A 21,214-nucleotide genomic window follows, 5' to 3' on the forward strand; every position below is an offset into this window, starting at 1 on the left:
TATTTTGCAAATTAGTGTAAATTCATGTTATTTCTATAAAAAAAAATTTTAAACCGTTTATGAAAACAGTAAACCAATTTTACATACATAGATTAAATGTATAAAACTTCATGAACAACTCTCATTTCTCACTAATGGCGAAAAACACAGACGCTCGACACGTGGCGGATGCATGCGGTCAGGGGACCACTCATAGCCTCCCGCGTCCTCCCCAGTCTCAAACTGAAATGACAGATTGACGTCTTCTTTCCCTTCATGGCAAAACCAAACGTCTCAACTCTCAACCCAACGGAATCCCTCTGACGCCGATTTTTGACGTCTAACGACTCTCTCTCTCTCTCTCTCTCTCTCTCTCTCTCTCTCTCTCTCTCTCTCTCTCTCTCACGCGCTAAGAAATGGAGGAGCCTACGGCGGCGGAATTGTCGGAATTGGAGGCGAAGCAGAGGAGGCTCGGCGCGGCGTTCGAGTCGTTGAGTGCACATGCGTCGTCGATTCTTCAGTTCACGGTGGAGTGGAAGGAGCTCGAGGATTACTTCGAGTCGACCCGGAGCGCGCTCAAGGCCCGGCTCCAGCAGCTTCAGGATCGGGAGAAGGAGGCGGCGGAGATGCAGGCGAGGCTGACGGCGGAGGTGGAGAGGAGGCGGAAGGAAGCGGAGGAAGGGGAGGGGTATTTGGAGTCGGTGAAGGCTTTGATAAAGGAGAATGATGAGGAGCTTAGGGTTAGGGAGGAGAGGTATGAGGGATTGGTGAGGCTGATTAGGGAGAAAGAGAGGGAGGTGGAGGAGAAGAGTAGGAAGTTGAATTGTGTGGAGAAGAAGATAGAGGTGAAGGTGAAGGAGGTTGAAGAGGTTGAGGTGAAGAAAGATGAGATGGTGAAGGTGGTGAAGGAATTGGAGGGGAAAGAGGACAAGGTGGAGAAGCTGATTGTGGAGAGGAAGAAGAAGCTGAGTGGTGTGAGGGGGGTGATTGAGGAGAGGAGGAAGGAGCTCGAGTCGATGAAAGAGGAGGTGGTGAAGGTGGAGAGGAAGTTGAGGGGGAAGGAGGAGAGGCTGAGGTTGGTGGAGGAGTCGATGGCGGAGAGGGAGAAGGAGCTGAGTGGTGTGAGGAGGGAAGTTGAGGAGAGGAGGAAGGAGGCTGAGCTGAAGGAGGGTGAGATGGTGAGGGTGGAGAGGAGGATTGAAGAATGTGAGAGGGAGTTGAAGGAGAAAGAGGAGAGAAAGAAGGAGGTTGAGGATTCGATAGGGGAATGCTGTAGAGTGCTTGAGTCGAAAGAGGAGATGGTTCGTGTGGCGGATGAGAAAGGGAGGGAGTTTTGTTTGTTGAAGAGATCAATGGAGGAGTGGGGTTGTAAGGTTGAAGTGAAGGAGAGGGAGCTTGAGGGGTTGGCTGCTAAGTTAGAATTGAAAGAGAGAGAGGTGGGATTGAAGGTTGAGGAGCTTGGTTTGATTCGAAATGAGGTTCAGTTGAATGAGGAGCGTTTAATTTCACTTGAGAAATCATTGCGAGAATGGGAGAAGGATCTGCATTCGTTGCAGAAGTCGGTAGAGGAATGCTCCCGGGGGAGTGTGATCACTAGGGATGGAAGAGGATTGCAGCATTTTATGGACGATCATCTGAAGAGAATTGACTCCTTGGGGACTGACCTCTCGGCTATACTCAAAGAGTCTTCAGACCCGGGGAAATTGGTTTTGGATGCAATGCAGGGGTTTTACCCTGAAAAGAGGGAGTCGGCTTTCGAATTGAGAGTCAGAAGAAGAAGTTGTTGCTTATTGTTAGAGGAGTTGATGAGGATGTCCCCACAAATGAATCTTCAAGTGAAAGAGGAGGCAACGAAGCTGGCTGCTAATTGGAAAGCCAAGATGAAAGTGGCCAGTGACAAGGACTTGGAAGTTTTGGGTTTCTTGTGGCTTGTTGCAGCATATGGCGTAACTTCCTACGGTACAAAGGAGATTAAAAGGCTTATATCTAATGTTTCCCATGGTCTACAAGCAGCACAAATAGGCCGGGCCCTCGGTATTACAGAGCTTGGTAAGCTCTTCTTGCTTATTCACATGCCTTTACTCATATTTGTATTTGAATTTGTTTTTGTTATTATCAACCTCTGGTTATTTTGAACATGCAATTTCTGAATTGACTGCCTGTAATATGAATTTCTTTATGGAACCCTCTACTGTTGATGACACATACCTCTTAGATATCATGTTTATTACCCTGTTAAGTCAATAGATAAACATCTTTATCAGCATTCAGCAAGGGTGTCTCTGGTTATGAGATGGGATAAGCCTTTAAATCTTTCTCAGTTTTCAACATTTTTAGCAACGTTAGTTTTTTGTTTTTCAGGTATTAAAAACTTTCTGATTTTGCTGGTAGAAACTGAATACAGTTTCATTCTCCGTATATTTTAACTTGTTTGACTCAACTGTGGTTGCAAGTGTTCTCTCATTTATTGCATACCAGTGGACAGATTAGTGCAATATATGCTCTTCTTTTAAAACCAGTTGATCTTAGATTTTCTGATGGAAAAATTCTGCACATGCGTAATTAGATACTGGTGATTTAGGCAGTTTTTCTGATCAAGCTGCAGTTGACATCATATGATGCTTTGACATATGTGAACCATAAGTCTCTAATAACTGTTACCACCCCCACTTGCACCTACAATTCTTCTAAAAGCACAACGGGCACATAAACACAACTTATCTGTTTGATATGTTAACCTCACAAATATTCAGAATCTAATATTCACCGATTTGTTTTTTCATATTGCATAGGGAGCCACATTTGTTCCCCTGTCAAAATTGAGGAACCGGAATCTTCTGCAGCCAATGAGACAGCAACTATTTCTTCTCCTAATCCTCAATCAAGTGCTGCCACTGATTCAAGGAATTCTGCAGCCAACAATTCAGCAACTATTTCTTCTCCTAATCCTCAATCAAGTGCCTCCACTGATGCCAGGAATTCACGGGGGTCAATAAATGAGCATTTAAGTTGGAATTTAGATACAATACAGAGTGAAATAGTGGCGGCTGTTAAATCGGCGTTAGACCCAGAAAAACTTGTGTTGATGATGATGCAAACATCTCTCGACAAGTACTGGACAACCACAGAAGCTAGTACGAAAAAGGGTGTCATGTCATGTAATATTACTCTATTAGAGGTGCTGATGACAGTCTCACCGCAAGTTAAATCTCATGTAAAAGAAGATGCAAAAACGCTAGCATTCCAATGGATTACAAAAGTTGGAGCTGATGCTGGACATCATTCGGAGATTTTGGGGTTTTTGCTGTTTGTTCATGCATATGATTTGCTTCCTACACTGCCTGGAGATGAGATGGTAAAGTTTCTTGAGAGGCTTTCTCAACATAAAGAGGCTGTAGAATCATTGAAGATGCATGGTGTTCTAAATATCATCCTTGGTAAGCTTCTTGGCAACTAATATTATAGTGTTATATTTTAGTTATACTTGACCAATACTTTCAATTATATCTTATTATGTTATTTCAGCTATCCGAAATATACAATATAATTGGGTCGGACATTATATTGTAGGTGTTTGTAAACATGAGTGTCCTAGATGCCAACCTTGTATCTGGGGTAATTGGTGATGGACTGATAGCTAACTTTTAGTTGGTAATCTACTGCATTCAGGAGCTAATGACAGGATATTAGAAAGTGTGGTAATTAGATGATAGCTAATTTTTAGTTGGTAATCTACTGCATTCAGGAGCTAATGACAGGATATTAGAAAGTGTGGCAATCAGATGATTGCTAACTTTGAGTTGGTAATCTGAATGCAGTGTGAGCTAATGATATATATTAGAAATTTAGCGTGACTAATGAAATAGAAACCCAAGATGAACTTCATGATACTAGGTAAGGTATTGCAGATATGTATATGAAGTCAATTCAGTAAGAACTTGTTGAAATGTGTGTTCTGTTAGGATTTTTTTTTATGTTGTTTAATTTGATATTCTCAAGTGTGGTTCAAAGTTCAGACATTCTTTGGAGTACAAAACGAGCACCAGTATTCACTCAATCAGTCAATCACCCATCTTAGTGTTCTGTTGATTTTTTATATATATTGTTTTAGTTGATATTTTCAAGTGTGGTTCAAAATTTAAACATTCTTTAGATTTTAGAGTGCTAACCGAGCATTAGTATTTCACTCAATCAGTCACTCGCCCACCTTAGTGGTTTTACCCTTTTGTTCCACACGAGAGTTCTGTCCTCCTTTTACTACTGAGTTACTTAAGACTCTGAGCAAAATGAGCTTCTATTAAAAAGTCTTGCCAACTTTGGATTAAAATCTACCTTTTTGTAATCTTTGAGCCTTTTTCATTTTAATATAGTTCTTATATTACCAGGATGTCTCTAATGGCTGTCAGTAAGTTGGAAACACACATCATTAGTACAATCAAGTTTGTCAGCAGTTGTTTCTCTCCTAACTAGGAAATGAGAATCTATCTAAATCTTGTTCTTGCATTACCTGTGGTGCACTTTTCCTTCTCTGCATCACCAGTGTTTCACTTTTCCATTTATTACTGTGGTTGTGCTCTAATTTATCTTCCTTTTATCTTATATGTGATTCTTTTGGTAGAAATGCATTTGATAGTCGTAACCTGTTTTAAGCCTGTCCCTGTTCTCTCATTTAAACTTCTTGTGCTGTCTAATGAGTCCTTATAATTCTATTTTTAAACATGTAGATGACTTTATTCCGAGACTAGTAGAAGAGAAGCAACTCTTTCAGGCTCTTGGATTTGTCTTTAAGTTCAAGTTACTTGACAAGTTCACTCCAGTACGAGTCTTAAAAGACTATCTGAAGGATGTGAGTTTGTCGGAAACTTTAAAGAGAAAGAAATCGGTTGATGAAAAGGTATCTCAACTCTTCTGTTATATCCAGTATCTGGTTCTGTTTTCTACTTTTCTTGAACTATGTTTGGGCCTTAATAGCTGAATTCTAGTTCCATCCTCAATATGAATGGATGTACAATAATATATGCTTACTTCATTCACAGGTTGAGTTTATAGACAGCCAAATAGCTGATCTTAAAGCTGTGCTTCAATGCATCAGAGAATACAACCTTGAGTCTGAATACCCGTCCAAGGAAATTGAAGTACAAATAGGTGAGCTGAAAAAACTAAAGGACATTTGTAGAGGTCCGGAGAACTGTCTTGCCTCTGTCACTAGACAACAAGCGCAGAGCCGAGGGAAGAAACGTAGTAGCAGCACTTCCCCCGCGGTTCAACCAGGGCAACAGAAAAATAAATTCCATCAGACAGCTGAAGCATCTCCTACTTCCTATAAATCACCAAGATTCACCCCTGTGCATCTGCACTCAACAGTCTCAAGACTATCACCGTCTTTGGCTTTGGCGTATGGAAATAACTTACAAGGTGGGCAGGTTGGTGATATGGCTTCCAACTCTAGTGAAGTTGTTAGATCTTCATCTCTGGGGTATAGAAACCATGGACAGCCTGGGCAAGTTGGTAATGCGGCTGCAAACTCTGTTGAATTTGATAGATCTTCATCTTTGGTGAGTGGAATTCATGGACAGCGTGGGCAGTTAGATCATATGGCTGCCAACTTAGCTGAAGTCAATCCCCATTTTGGTACCATAGATGAAGTTGATCCTCATTTCCGGGCACCCAATCTTTCTAACCCTTATCAGTTGAGGGATTTCACTCCCTTCCCTGCCCGATATGGCCCTTACTAAACCTAGAATTAACCTGCAAGACATGCTGATCATGAAGGGCTAGGGTACATTGCAGCTCCAAAACCCAGCCCAGAGCACGTTGCTAATTTCGACCATAGTCACCCTTGAAGCGCCAGTAATCTCACAAATTTGCCAAGTAGCACAGCTTCTTTCTTCAGTAACATAACTTTCGGTTTGTAGGAGAAGTATCTGCTGTGGCCAATGTCATTCTCCAAGTCAATTGGAGTATTTTGTAACAGTATTACATGTTAATACTTAATAGGCTCGTCTGGGTTGTTGTATGATAATGGCGAGTGCTGAGAGTGTTTAGGTCGATTACAATGTATAGTAATTGAAGTTTAGAGTTCTGACGCCAAAATCGAATAGAGTTACCTCCGTCCGAGTCCTCAAGGTTTTTAAGTAACTATGACAAAAGTTTGTTGCTTCTGATTATGCTTCTTTTGAAGAACATTCTAATGAAATCGAATAGTTCGTAAAATCGAGCAGCAAATATGTCACTATGTTTGCGGGCATGAATGAGGGTCAACTACCATCTAAGGTACCAAAATGGGATTATTTTCAGCTAAGTTGTTCATTTCCGCTCCCCAGAGATTCCAGTCGTGAAATATGACTATCGACTCTTTCCGGCAGGCCACTGGGATGAAACTTGATAATAGATAAAGCATGGGGAATGCTTAAATTAAACTTTGTGAGCATTCTAATAGGATTTCAAGACCAAAGTTTATTTTGGGTGGCCATTTCCTATATCAAAATCTAAAAGACCGGCATTTGAACAGGCCATCTACATTTCACTGAATTTTTTTTAATTATAGTTGTACAGAACTGTCACAGGACCGCAAAGATAAACACATTCTTCTAGACATGATTAGAACTACTCCATCTATTTCACAAGTTTCTACCTCCATACAGGGGAGGGGGGTTCTCCTAAACTGGTTAGCAAACTAGGCTACCTACCCCGAAACTGCAACATATTAGGGTGAGGAAACTGGCATGGTACATTGTAATTAGCACTATGCATTTGGGCTGGGGTTGGAGCTGGGGAGGGGACAGGGGCTGGGGCTGGGGCTTGGTATCCGGCATTCATCATACAAGGGCGCTTCATAGTTGGCATGAAGGGAACAGAGGCTGGGGTTTGGTATCCAAAATTCATCATACATGGGCGCTTCAAAGTTGGCATGAAGCCGTTTCCATAACTAGAGGCACATGGCTGGCCATTGGTAGGCATTGGAAATCCATAATTAGTCTGCAATACAGGTGAAGGATGTGATTGTGGATAGCTTGGGATACAAGTAGGCGATGGATAGGGTGGCGGTCTGGCAGCTGATATGGCTGTAAGCTGATCTTTATATTCAGGTTGTTGCTGTGGTTGAAAAATGAGTGTAGGAGTACTAGGACTACGCTTCTTCTCTATACTTTGTTCGTGTGGCTCAATCTGGGACACAAGAGATTGTGCCGAGAGTCTCCAGTTCTCCTTTAGTTTTTTCAGCTCATCAATTTGTACTTCAACAACTGCAGGTTGGTACTCAGACTGGAGATTGTATTTGTTGATGCATTGGACAACGGCTCTTAGATCAGCTATTTGGCTATCTACAACCTTATCCTGTAAGAAAAAGTAAGTCTGAAAATGCATATCTCTATTCATCGACCATGGTCCCTGATATAAGAATCCAGAAATGAAGTTATAGACCTGTGAAGGAAGAGCTATACATACCTTTTCATCAAGGAATATCTTTTTCATGCAAACTTCACTACAACGATTCCATGAATCTTCCACAAATTGATGCAACAGTGGTGCTGGGGGGAATTTGTCGCTTAATTTGAAGGTGCAAATTAATCTAACAGCCTCAACTAGCTGTTTGCCTTGAACAAGATTCAGAATAATATCTGTAACATGTCAAAAGAAGTTCTTGAGTTCATCAAGATGCTCAAAAGAAAATTCAAAAGGACGATGGACTAGTAACATTATTCAGATGAAGAAAATAATAAACACCAATCACAAAACAAGAATACTTCACTGAATCCTCATCCCGAGAATAGCTTACCAGGTAACTTATCTGCAAGAACTAGTGTCTGACATAGTTTGAGAGCAGGTGTATGCTGAGAAATGATCACTAGAAGCTTGGCAATATCATCTGTACTGAAGGTGAAAAGTATATCGTACGTAGCTATAAACAGCAAGAAACCCAAAATCTCCCAGGAATTTTCATCATCAGCTCTCAGTTTTCTTTTCCATTGCACTGCTAAATTTGTTGCATTATCTTTCAACTGCGGTCCAACGTGCGGTTGGACTCTTCTTACAGTCTCCAGTAGGGAAATGAAGCTCTCCATTGCAGTTGGTTCAAAATCAACATCTTCTTTCATCCAGTACCCAGCAAATGATACTTGCATTAAATCCAGCAAAAGTTTTGCTGGGTCTGAATTTGATGACTTTTTAAGCGCAACAAAAATTTTGCTCTGTAGTGAATGTTCCCAAACCATTTGCTCATTTTGGAACTCTAGAAGATTTCTTTCATGTACAGTGGAACTTGGTTGAAGAATTGGAGAAGTTGCTGCATTTTTGGCCAGTGAAGATTCCTGTTCCTCATCTTTGACAGGAGGAGGAGTGATGGTGATTTCTGTGCATTTGCAATAAGAAAAGGGAAAACAAAATGGATAGTTAAGTGACATGATACGTTTGAATTTAGCATACATGAAGATATATCCAGTCTCATTGATTCAAGTTGTAAGCAGTACCCATAAGTACGTTTAAACTGCACTAAAATTAAACAAAGTAAATACTAATACGAGAGTTATAACAGCCTAATTTTTATATCCGAAAATTGCAGACTGATTTAGGATTAAAAAGTTATCAAATGAAAAGCATATGTGGCAACTGGTATGTCTATTGAAATTCTACTGGGATAAATCAGAACAAATGCAACAAGAGATGCAAAAGCTTCACATAACATAATTATAAGATCTAGCTAAATGAGATTGGTTATGAGAAAAAAGATTACTTCTCATCAATATCATCTTTACAGAAAATAAAAGCAAGTTCAGAAGTTGATTAAAAAATATATCAATCTTCCTATTTGTCATTTATGAAGGACAATTAATTGAATAACAAGAAGAATAAAGATAAATAGGAAACTTCTTGCCAATACTAATTATGTTTAATACTTAATCTATTTTTGAGAGGTATGATTGCTCTTCAATGTTACTCTAAAATGCAATATGGCCTATAGCAGATGCACATATTGCTAACCTACATCCAAACTTAAGTGTACAAAAGTTTATGTAATTGACTGTTTGTCCTCTTTTAAAAAGAAGATCCTCCTTTCAATAAAAGAACTCCAATACCAAATACCAATATATCATATCAGCTTCCGTAGCAACTACCTTTGATCAGTGATGTAAAATCAGAAAGGTATTTATGGTTTCACTTATAAACAGGGTAAGAACACGTGATAAACACTCCATACTCTCTCCAATGCTGAGAACTTAATTGAAAAGTGAAATATGAAAGGCCAATCTAGAGTATCATTGGAATAAATATTGAGAAAACAGAAAAACCAGAAAGTTATCACTCTACAGGATACGAAATTTAGATATAAATACGGGAGAAAATTAAAAAGCTTTACCAGATGCCAAGAACTGCCTCTCATTTGCTTCTTTGGGCTGAGCTATTATTGCTAGAAGACCTTGAAGTTCATTTGCATCATAAAGGGAGGTCAACTCATAAGTAGTGACAAGCTGCAGAAACCCCAAAATTTCCATCCTATTCTCAGTGGCCAACTTAGACTTCCATTCGGTGGCCAAGTTCATCGCTTCTTCTTTAACTGGAGGACTGATTGGTGTTGATATTCTCTTTAGCTCCTTCAACAAAACAATACAACTCCTTCTAGTAATTTCCAAATCAAAATCAATCTCCTCGTTGTCCTTATTTGGATTTGGCTGGTGAAATCCTTGCACTGCATCCAACACTAACTTAGCCGGGTCTGATGAGCCTTGAAAAACAGCTGACATTTTGCTGCTCATTTTATCTATTCTCTTCAACTGCTCATTCATAAGCAACTGCAAGCCTCTACCGTCCCAAGTTATGTCAGTCTCCAAATGGAAGACACTAGGCTCCTCTATCGATTTTGGACCTTCTGTGCATTCTTTAGTGGATCTTTCAATCGACTCCCATTTTTGCTTCTCCAAGTTAAGGTCTTTCGCTTGTTTACAAAGCTCCCACTCTCTCATTTGCAGCTTACTTGAGAGTGAATCCAAATGCTTTCTCCCTTCACTAATCGCCTTTCTTTGCTCATCGAAATCCTTTTCCTTCATCTCAACTTCACTGAGCCTTTCCAAAACCCTCTTTTCAGCCAAACCAACTTCCTTAACTTTCGATTTCACTTGCTTCTCTTTCAATGCAAGCCCCACTGCCCATCCCTCAAGCTCACTCTCTTTCTTCTCAAGCTTACATTTCCACTCATTCATCTCCCTAACAATCTTCTCCTTCTCATCCAACTCTTCCATACATTTCTCCATCGATTTCTCAACCAAACTCATCTTCTCCTCTTTCAACCTCAATTCTCTCTCACATTCCACAATGCCACACTTCACCACCCCAAATCTCTCATCTTCCAAACCCAACTCCCTCCTTTTCGCCTCAATTTCCTCACAACACTTCTCCAACATCCCCTGCATCATTTCCAGCTCCCTCTCTTCAAATGTCACCTTCTTCCTCACCGAACCCAACTTCTTCTTCCCCTCACTGATCTCCCTATCTTTATCCCTAACCAATCTTTTTCTCTCCTCAACCTCACAACCCTTTTTCTCAATCAACAGCTCAAGATGACCCAGCTCTCTCTTACCCTGATCAATCAACTCCTCCACTTTCTCCAACTCCTTGGCTTTCATCTCCAAAGTCTTTAGCTCCTCGAATCGGGTCTGGATTTGGGCCCGGGTAGACTCGAAGTGGTCCTCCAGGTCCTTCCATTGCAGAGAAAACAACAGAGCAGATGAAGCTTGAGACTGCAACGCCTCCAATGCCCTGCTCAGGCTCCTTTGTTTTGACTCCGAGTCCTTCAAAGCAGAGGCTATCTTCTCCATTCTTGGGTTTCAGAGAAAACCCAAATGACACAACTCACACTTGAGTCAGTGCGTCACAGAGATGAAAGGGTTTAATGAAGGACAGAGTGTTAGTATGTTGATTGTACACTTTGAACATCTCATCACACCGACTGAGATGTATAGTAGTGACACAACGATTTCTCGAGTTTGTTATTTTCGTAAACAATTACATGCTCTTATCTATGTAAAAATTACATATTTTTTATAACCACATTTAACAAGTTATTACCTAGCATTTGGAATAAAATGGATAATCATTAATAACTTCTATAACCAAGAATATATTAAATCCAGCACAAGATTCTTTTCAAACAAAGAAGACCACTGTGGTACCATTGTAATTGTGTCATGGGCAAGTAGAGAGACAATTGAAAAAATTGGTCTTCACTCTCTCTGTCTCTCCTCATCTTCTGCATCTTTCCCTCTCTCCTCTATAAGATTGCAACAGGTTCGATCGATTCATGCTCATGCAATCTTATCTCCCTTCATTCATCTTTCATTCTGATCTATCAACTCTAATTTAATTTACTAAAATATTATAAAATGAGTTGAAAGAAGTGAGATTTTGGAAGAAGAGAGGCTTGAAAACTGGGGAATTGCACTTCTTGACAGGAACACTTTATGCGACGTTCTTAACATGTTTTTACCTCAATTTGTACTTTGTTTAGCCCTTATTATTGTACTATTGAGTCATTGAGTCGTAGTAAGAGTCTTGAGCGGTATTGGATGCATTTTTTTTGCTTACATGAGTTTAAAACGCATAATTGGTCTAGAGTCCTAGTTTGACTAGGAATCATTGTTAGGTTTCGAAACGAATTATCTCTTACTTATGATTTTATTTTCTTATTTTCATATTGGATTGAAGAGATAATTAAGAAAAAGAATTAGAGCCAAGTAATGCAACAATTAAATAGAAGATGATCATTAAAGACATAAAACATGACATGATTTAGGGAATAAAACATGACATAATTTAGGGAATAAAACATTGCATGATTTAGGGAATAAAACATGGCATGATTTAGGGAGATAAAGCATGACATTATTATAGGAAGAAAGAGGCAAGTTCAAACCCTCCCTCTTTCCTTTATATATACATGGTTTCACCTCTCAAATAACATCACTTCTCCTTTGTACTCAAAAGCCAAAACTCTACCAAAATATTACCTCAAACATCATTCACCAAAACAGCAAACCGTTATCCCCCATATACCAATTTCGTCTCCACCGAAATCACCATTTAAGACACACCTCCAAGGTTCCTACAACGAGTGATTCTCGCAACTCTTCTTCATGGGTTTGTTCGTTTTTGATTTTCTACATTACTTTGTCTATGAAGATTGTAGTATGATGTTTGTGTAAGATTATTGTTTTGTATTAAGAATCGAAATTTTCAGATTGTTTTATTGGATTTTTGGATCTTTGCTGAATTGATGGTTTCCTATAATTATTAAGTTTGTATTTCTATTGTTGTGTTCTAATCATCTTTCTCATACTTTTAGATAATTTTCAAATATGTGCATATGAATTTAGTGCTTGGATGCAGTCCCTAAGACTGTGTTTGAGTGCTAGATTCATCAACCATATTGACACAAATAAAATCATGCCCTAAGTAGGTTCGGTTTGTGTTAATTAAAAGTGGTAAAATTTCTGGAAATTTGCATGTGAAACCATGGTGAGTGACGCCATACATGAAACATGTCTTCAACAAAGATTTGGTGCTTAAATGTAATCTTGTTTGATTTATACTCTAAGTGTTATTGAACTCGATTGCATGCAAATTTAGATTAGGCCCTAAGTCAATCTAAATGTTAATTGAAATCTTGCATGATTAGATGATCCCCTAAGGCTCTAATTGTATTGGTATCTAAAAAGTATGTAATTGGTCGAATTAGAATGCATGATAGGTTCGAACTTGTAATTATGTGGTGTAATGGTAAATTTGGTTTAAGTTTGTTAAAGATAAGTCGATCATGTAAATAGTAATTTATGATTTATTTTCATTAGTAGTTAATAATCAATCTAAAACCCCCTATTATTTTTTAACACTAAAAGTTTAGAGTTCCTTTCAATTCTCCGGACTGAACGATCACTGATTATTATATATAACGATGATGTTTAACATGATTTATTATTGAGCGCTCCCAACACCCCCTTTTGCATAATTGCACTTCCCCGCGCTTCTGCTTTCGTGCTTTATAGGCATATTTTGCTCGTTCTCCGTATCAAGCCAGTACTGGTGGTTGTTCTCTTCTCTTTTATCACACATAGGGCTCGTCAATGGGCCGGGCCGGGCCTTAGTAAATTTAAATAAGTGACGGGTCAGACCTGACCTGACCGGGTATTTTCACAAATAAGAAGATCAAAACCCACCCACCTAAAGTGGGCGTTGCGGGCCGGGCCGGGCTTGTATTAGAAAAAAACTCATAATACTATAATTTAAGGGTTTGAAACAATAAAAGAATTATTAAAAAACATTCTAAAAAAAAGACACAAATAAATTATAGTTTCAAAATATTGTCGATCAACACCAGTAGATGTGATCGATATATATATTTAGGGACCCTGTAATTCATCCGTTTTGAACATGGTTTGACCGTCTGTACTTTGGTCAACTAAAAAAGAGGCGTTTTGACATAATAAAACCTCATTGACCGAGGCTTTGCTAAATGAATTTCCTCGTTGCGACCACACACGAATGGTGACAAAAATTAGGTGATTTCAAATATGTAAACAACTTTCCGCATTCGCATCTTGGTAATGGATTCCTCATTAGGGCATATTAGTGTTGTTTTTGGTTTACTAGAAATTCTGACGGTCAAACGAGATCCGAATCAAATGAAATTGAAAAATTGTCACTAAATATATATACTGATCACATCAGATGGTGTCGATCGATTCTAAGAAGTTTTTTTTTTCATATAGTCGCTTCATAATGCGATAGTTTTATCATAAACCTAATATAAAAGGTCATGATACATTAGTGAACACTTCGGTGATCGTTAACTTCAGTTCGAAATATGGTCGATCGACACAATTAGATGTGATCGGTATATATATATTTAGGAAACTCGTAAAAATTTCGTCTGTTTTGGACATGGTTTAACCGTCCATACCAACAGTCAACTAAAAAATGCGTTTTGACATATTGAAACCCCATTGACTGGGGCTTTGCCAAATGGGTTTCTTTAGTGCGACCGTGCATAATAGGTAACAAAAATTAGGTGATTTATGCAAACGGCTTTCGGCGTTCTCATATTTGTAATAAGTCTTCCTCCCTTAGGACATATTAGTGGTGTTTTCGATTTACCGAAAATTCTGACGGTCAAATGAGGTCTGAATTGGATGAAATTTTTACATGGTCACTAAATATATATACTGATCACATCGGCTGGTGTCGATCGATCACAAGAAGTTTCTTTAATATAGTCGCTTCATAATGCAATAGTTTTATTCTAAACTTAATATAAATGTTATGATACATTAGTGGACACTTAGGCGATCGTCAACTCCAGTTCGAAATATGGTCGATCGACACCATCAAATTTGATCGGTATATATATTTAGGGACTCCGTAAAAAATTCGTCCGTTTTGGATATAGTTTGACTGTTCGTACCCACGGTCAACTAAAAAAGAGGCGTTTTGACGTATTGAAACCTCATTGACCAGAGCTTTGCTAAATATGTTTCATCAGTGCGACTACGCACGATAGGTAACAAAAATTAGGTGATTTCAGATATGCAAACGGCTTTCGGCGTTCGCATCTTTGTAATGGGTCCTCCCTTAGAGCATATTAGTGGTGTTTTCGTTCTACCGGAAATTCCGACGGTTAAACGAGGTCCGAATTGGATGAAATTTTTACAGGATCACCAACTATATATATCGATCACATCGGCTGGTGTCGATCGATCCCAAGAAGTTTCTTTCATATAGTCGCTTCATAATGCGATAATTTTATTATAAACCTAATATAAATGTTATGATACATTAGTGGACATTTCGGCAATTAATAACTCCAGTTTGAAATATGGTCGATCGACACCAGCAGATGTGATCAGTATATATATTTAGCAAACCCATAAAAATTTCGTCAATTCTGGACATTGTTTGACCGTCCGTACCTACTATCAACTAAAAAAAAGGCGTTTTGACATATTAACATCCCCATTGACCGGGGCTTTGTCAAATGAGTTTCTTTGGTGTGACCGCACATAATTGGTGACAAAAATTAGGTGATTTTAGATATACAAACGGTTTTCGGTTTTCGCATTTTAGTAATGTGTATTCTTTTATGGCATATTAGTGTTGTTTTTGGTTTATCGGAAATTTCGACGGTCAGACGATGTCCGAATTGGATGAAATTTTTACAGGGTTACTAAATATATATACCGATCATATCAGCTGGTGTTGATCGATATCGAGAACTTTCCTTCATATATTTACTTTATAATGCGATAGTTTTATTCTAAATATAATAAAATATGTATGTATAATATTTTATTATTTGACTGGTTTTTACGGGCCGGGCCGGGTTTCACCCCTCTAATTTAAGCTCGGTCCTCTACCCATGGAAGCGGGGTTTGACATAATTTCTCACGGGCCAGGTCGGGCCGGGTTTCACCCCTCTAATTTAAGCTCGGTCATCTACCCATGGAAGCGGGGTTTGACATAATTTCTCACAGGCCGGGCCGGGCCGGGTAAAAGTCCATCGTACTTGCGAACCTCCGTGAGCTAAATGATGAGGCCTAATCACACGGACAAGAAAACAATTTTAACTCTTATCAATTCATCAAAACCTCAAAACCCAAATCATTTCAATCATTCTTTCCCTAATCTCATCCAAATATCATTTTTTCCCCTTGACGGTGGTTTGGTGGTGGGATTTTTGCGACGTGAGAAAGGAACCAAGACCTTCATTGAACTTGTAATAATTGCCTAAGTTGAACATCAATACCACACAATTCACTCCTACGTCGCTCTCGTCAAACCTCGCCACTTCTACAATTGTCAATTCGTCATACAATACCACGAAACCAATCCCTCACGATGAACACATTCCAAACCCCCAGAGCACTCTCACAATCCGGATCACTTCAGAAGCCAATTCAAGAAAAGAAAAGTCCTCATCACTCCATATGAAAATAAAAATCTCCATCATCACTATGATCAAATGAGCAAAGTATTCTCCTCATCTAAACACAAAAACAATTTTCCTTCAAAAAAACAAAAACCAAAACACAAAAACAAATTCCTGGACACATGGCAGCATATCATAAGCCAATGTGGCTTCGTACGGAAGACAAGACAGGGTTTCTCTGAACTTGGTTGTTTCTGTTTAAATTGTTGTGATCACTCTACTGACTCTCACTCACTCACTCACTTAAAGCTCAGACCTTTATCCCATTCCCCTCTCAAACTCTAGGGTTTTTCCTCAATGGAAAACTCCATAGCCTCAGATTTAGAGCTAGCAGAAACCAAGCAGAGCAATCTGGGTCGTGTCTATGATATCTTAAACGCACAAGCTTCCTCCTTTACGGTCCTAGGTCCCCAGTGGAAGGACCTAGAAGACCACCTGGACTCAACTCGTGCCAAACTCCAGACCCGGTTCCAGGAGCTCCTAGCCCGCGAGGCCCAAATCGGAAAGGTGGAGTCTTTGGAGGAGGATAAGGCCAAGAGGCTCAGGGAGGTGGTGAGGAAGAAACAGAAGGAGTTGGAGTGCTGTGAGAGTCACTTGAGCTCTGTTAAGGTTTTGATTGAGGAGAACAATGAGGAGCTTGAAGTGAAGGAGAGGAGGTTTGAGGAGATTGAGAGGTTGTTGAAGGAGAGGGAGAGGGGTTTGGGGGAGAGGAGGGAGAGATTGAGAGTGTTGGATTGTCGAGTCGAGAAGATGGAGAGGGAGGTGAGGAGGGTGCAGGGAGTGTTGGATAAGTACTGTGTGGATGTGAAGAGGAGGAGGAAGGAGTGTGTCAGTAGAGAGAAGGAGGTGAAGGAGATGAAGAGGGAGATTGAGAGGTGTGATAAGGATTTGAGGTTGAAGTGGGGGGAAATGGAGGCGATTCAGGAGGCGGTGTTGGCGTATTCGGAGAGGATTAGAGTGAAGGAGGAGGTGATTAGGGAGATGGAGGTGAAGGTTGAGGAGTTTGGGGTGGTTAAGAAGGAAATGAAGGAGTGGTGTTGTAGTGTTGAAGTGAAGAAGAGGGAAATGGAAGAGTGGGTGGAGAGGGTTGAGAAGAGAGAGCGGGGATTGGGGAAGAGAGCTGAGGAGATTGATTTGATTGAGAAGAGGGTGAATGAGTGTTTGAGTGAGGGGCAGTTGAAATTGGAGAGGGATTTTCATGCGGTTGAGGAGTTGAGGCAGGAGAATGTGAGGCATTTTGAGTTGCTTGAGAAATCGGTGCAGGAGCGTTTACATGAGGTTGAAGTGAGAGAAAGAAGGATGGAAGAGAAGGCGAAAGAGCTTGAATTGAAAGAGAAACAGTTGGATTCTATTCCAAAAGTGAATGGGGAAAAAATGAAATTGAAGGGGAAGGGCAGTATCATTCATCCTCTGGTGAAGGTTCAACCATTGGAACATGACCCTGCAAACAATGTTTTCGTTCCTTCGAATGCAAGTAATGCTAGAGGGTTGCAGTCGATCATGAGTGAGCATTTGAAGAGAATTGATTTAATGAGTAGAGAAATGACTGCTCTTCTTCAGGCTTCGACAGACCCAGCAGCATTGGTTCTTGATGCAATGGAGGGATTTTACCCTACAAATTCAACTGTGAACAGCAAGGAGCTTGATTCGGACCTAAGAGTTATTAGAAGGAGTTGTATTGTATTGCTACAAGAGTTAAAGAGATTCTCGCCTCTAATTAATGCTCAGATCAGAGAGAAGGCAATGAAGTTAGCATGTAAGTGGAAGGCTAAGTTGATGGCCACTATCGAGGATAGATTGGAGGTTTTGGGCTTCTTGTGGCTTGTTACTACGTATAAATTGATGTCCATGTATGATCTGAAGGAGCTTCAGAGTCTTCTTTCTATAGTGGTTCAGCCTGGACAAGCAACTGATTTATTCCAGGCCCTTGGTGTCTCAGATATGACATATGGTAAGCTCTTTCTTGTTTTGCTATGTGTAACTTGGTTTCTTATGTTGGATGATTATCTCAGATTAATCTTATTTATATAGAATATTGGTCTAAACTTATGATTATTCACTCTATGTCATAAACGTTATCTATATCTAATAACAATCAGTTCCCTTGTCTAGTCAATAAAAAGAACTATATTCAAGCAGCAAACGGTGTCATGTTTATTTTGTGAAATGGGATATGCCTCTAGAATTCAAAACTTGATATCTGACCTATTGATGACATAATTAGAAGTTCTGAATATTGATGTCCTGCCTCGTGGAGTTTCTCATTAGAAAAAAAAAAAAAACTTGATTGCTTATTGGTGTTGCACAGCATGGTTATCTTCTCTGTAAGGCATGCTATACTTCAATTGCATTGTAAAGAAATTGAGAGTAGCCATTTACGTTGAAGATTGTAACAAGCATCTTTCTTAAGACATATTCAACATAACTGTCCTGTTAGTTTTTGTTATAAGACTCGATATGTCATATTATATTATTATTGCAAGCTGTTTTAGCAAGTAGAACTTTCTTCTTTTGATGGCCAGAATCATACAGTATCCTTCATCCCTATTCTATTAAATATTTATTTGAAGGCTAGCAGCATCTTGTATTGCATGTGTTATTTGCATTTATCTCTTGGAAGGTCAGTGGACATGCTTGGTGCCACTGCCACATATGCTAGTCCTTTGGTACAACTTCATCACAGATCTTGTATGGAAAATAAACTGCTAGATTGGTCTTTGAGGCTGATTTATCATCTGATTATTGACATGGAACCTGATAGCAATGCCCGTCCCTAATCCAACCCTTGCCATTTGATCAATGCACCACTGCTACATTATACAATGATAAACTCAAAATTATACCGACTATCCTTACCTGTTTCTTACTGTATTTGAACAGCGAGCAACATAATTTCTTTGCCAGTTATAATTGAGGAACTGGATTCTTCAGTGGTCGAATGTGCAGACCCCTTTTCATCTCCAAATCTTCAACTAAATGCAACCAAGGAATCAACAAAGTTTCAGGGGTTCATAGTTGAGCGTTTGAGTGAGAATAATTCAATACATGAAAAAATGTTAGCCACTCTTCAAGTGACATCAGACCCAGCCCAAAGTGTATTGGAAATGATTAAAAGCTCTTTTGGTCAGTGTTGGAGAGAACGAGGTTTTTGTTCAGAACTAACTGTCATGAAGAGTTACGTTTACCTACTGGAGACACTAATGAGAGTGTCAAAGCACATCAGACCTCATGTGAAAGAAGATGCAAGAAAGCTGGCAGTGCAGTGGAAAGCTAGAATGAGAGCCGATGCTGGCAACTCTTTAGAGATTTTGCTATTTTTGCAGTTCATAGCTACATATGAATTGCTCTCTACCATAGATGGTGGTGACATTGTCAACCTCCTTGGGGTGATTTCTCGGCACAGACAGGCTCTAGAACTATGTCAGACAGTTGGTTTTGCAGATAAAATTCCTGGTAAGTTTCATGAAATTTGGCGGCGTGCTCTATGTTTTGCTCTACCATTACTCTTATTTATTTTATGGTGCTACTGAATTTATATCTGCCGATTACAACAAAATGGTAATGTGTTTATAACTAGCTATATGAGTGTCCAGATAACGTTGTTTTGTTCCTTTTGCCAAGATGATAAATATCCTACTGTTGATTTTATACTGCCTTGAGGAGATAATTGGCTAGAAGATTAGCAAATGGTTAGAAGTGAGATTGTCAAACCTATGATGTAAGTAATGTATTATGAGAAATATAAAATGGAGTTGACTAGGACAAGATTCACAGAATTACATTGCTAGCAATTATTATACGGTAAGTTGGTCTTTTATTAACTGTGGTTCAGAAGCTTTGTAAATTTCTGTTTAATAGTATGAATCTGTTGTTTGGAACAATCCTCTCCTACGTTAAGAGTATCATAAAGTCATGTTCTTGAATCACTGCATTCTGAATTTCTCTTGCATAGTTAAAACTCGGTTCTAATCTCTTCTTTTCCCTCTAAAATATGCTTTCGCTTATCCAATTCTCATTGATATTGAGCTACTTTGATGGATGCTACAATTCTGTGTTATTTTTACAGGTTTTATTCAAAATCTTATTGAGAGGAAGCAGCTAATTGGTGCTGTTAGATGCATTTGCAGCTTCAAGTTAATTGACAAGTTCCCGGCCGTACAACTCTTGAAAGATCATGTGGATGATGCAAGAAAGCATGCCAGAGAAATTTGCATAAACAAGTTATCATTTAGTGAAACGGTACAAGCTCTTCCTCGAACACTTTTCATAACTGCTTCTTGAATGGATAAATTTAGGACCATCTTTAATGTGTATATACATCATTATGGCCTACTTTTGCTTACAGGAGAAGGTTGTAGATGGTCTAGTAGGTGATTTAAGAGCTGTACATCAATGCATCAAAGACTACAATCTTGAATCTGAATTTCCATCTGGAGACATCGAAGTAGAAGTGGTTCAGCTGGGAAGACTGAAGGAGCATTACAGAAGTTTGGCACCATCCCTTGCCTCCACGGTTGATCAACAAGATCAGAGGAAAAGAAAGAGAGTCAAGAGACCAAACACCAGCACTTCTGCCCCCTTTTTCATACCACAACAGCTTGAACAAAGCAATCATCAGAATGCTGTATCCACTGCTATACCCTATGCATTGCCTATTTCCACTTCAATATACTCAGAGTCAAGTTCATCATCTAGGCTGTACGCAAATTATGGACTCCCGGGACAGTTTGGTATGGCGGCCAACGACCATGCAAATGTTGAGAATACTGAAGTTGGCTTGATGCTAAGTTTGAAAGGCCAATATCTATCGCATTCCAGAAATCCAGTCGCAGTGCACAGTGCTGATCATCACTATTCTAATATAGTCATCCTTGAATGATCCATAAACTGATAGGAGGCCACAGGTTTAGGCAGGTAACAGGCTAGGCTCTAGTTTTATCCGTATTTGTGTTTAATGGCACGACTTTTCTAATTGCATCACCATTATCTAGTAGAAGTCTAAAGTCTTAACTGATCATATATTTTGTTGCAAGTTCGAAGCCGTCGACATAGATGGACTAGTTAAAATGTTTCAGAAGCTTCAGACTAGTGTGCAGTTTTTTAGGGAAGTAATGATATGATGCAAGTTTGAAATGGTTATGATAGATTGATAGTATCATATTTTTTGTTAAACTTTGTTGAATCTCACTCCCCTTATAAACATAAAATTGACAGTTAGAAGCCCCAATCGAAATTAGACGGAGTTAGTGAAATGTTTCAGAAGCT

At 39.3% G+C, this 21,214-nt stretch overlaps 3 protein-coding genes across 4 annotated transcripts; 2 read left to right on the forward strand and 1 right to left on the reverse strand.

The window, feature by feature from the left end:
- Positions 1–395: 395 nt before the first annotated feature.
- LOC126800623 (FRIGIDA-like protein 5) lies at positions 396–6,069 on the forward strand. Its single transcript, XM_050528013.1, has 3 exons — positions 396–2,028; positions 4,704–4,873; positions 5,016–6,069. Exons 1-3 carry the CDS (start codon positions 396–398, stop codon positions 5,712–5,714), a joined length of 2,502 nt encoding a protein of 833 aa, XP_050383970.1. The 3' UTR covers positions 5,715–6,069.
- Positions 6,070–6,545: 476 nt separating this feature from the next.
- LOC126800742 (FRIGIDA-like protein 5) lies at positions 6,546–10,797 on the reverse strand. The gene is made up of 4 exons (XM_050528150.1): positions 9,335–10,797; positions 7,757–8,329; positions 7,426–7,598; positions 6,546–7,314 (listed from the first exon to the last, which is right to left on the reverse strand). Exons 1-4 carry the CDS (start codon positions 10,788–10,790, stop codon positions 6,661–6,663), a joined length of 2,856 nt encoding a protein of 951 aa, XP_050384107.1. The 5' UTR covers positions 10,791–10,797; the 3' UTR covers positions 6,546–6,660.
- Positions 10,798–16,193: 5,396 nt separating this feature from the next.
- LOC126800741 (FRIGIDA-like protein 5) lies at positions 16,194–20,966 on the forward strand. Of its 2 annotated transcripts, none has more exons than XM_050528148.1 (4): positions 16,194–17,900; positions 18,830–19,402; positions 20,016–20,188; positions 20,295–20,966. In XM_050528148.1, exons 1-4 carry the CDS (start codon positions 16,247–16,249, stop codon positions 20,826–20,828), a joined length of 2,934 nt encoding a protein of 977 aa, XP_050384105.1. In that variant the 5' UTR covers positions 16,194–16,246; the 3' UTR covers positions 20,829–20,966. The 2 variants fall into 2 exon arrangements, with proteins under 2 accessions (XP_050384105.1, XP_050384106.1); XM_050528149.1 differs by having other exon boundaries at positions 18,854–19,402.
- Positions 20,967–21,214: the final 248 nt, after the last annotated feature.

This window comes from Argentina anserina, chromosome 6 (assembly GCF_933775445.1).
Source record: "Argentina anserina chromosome 6, drPotAnse1.1, whole genome shotgun sequence".
NCBI classification, from domain to species: Eukaryota; Viridiplantae; Streptophyta; class Magnoliopsida; order Rosales; family Rosaceae; genus Argentina; species Argentina anserina.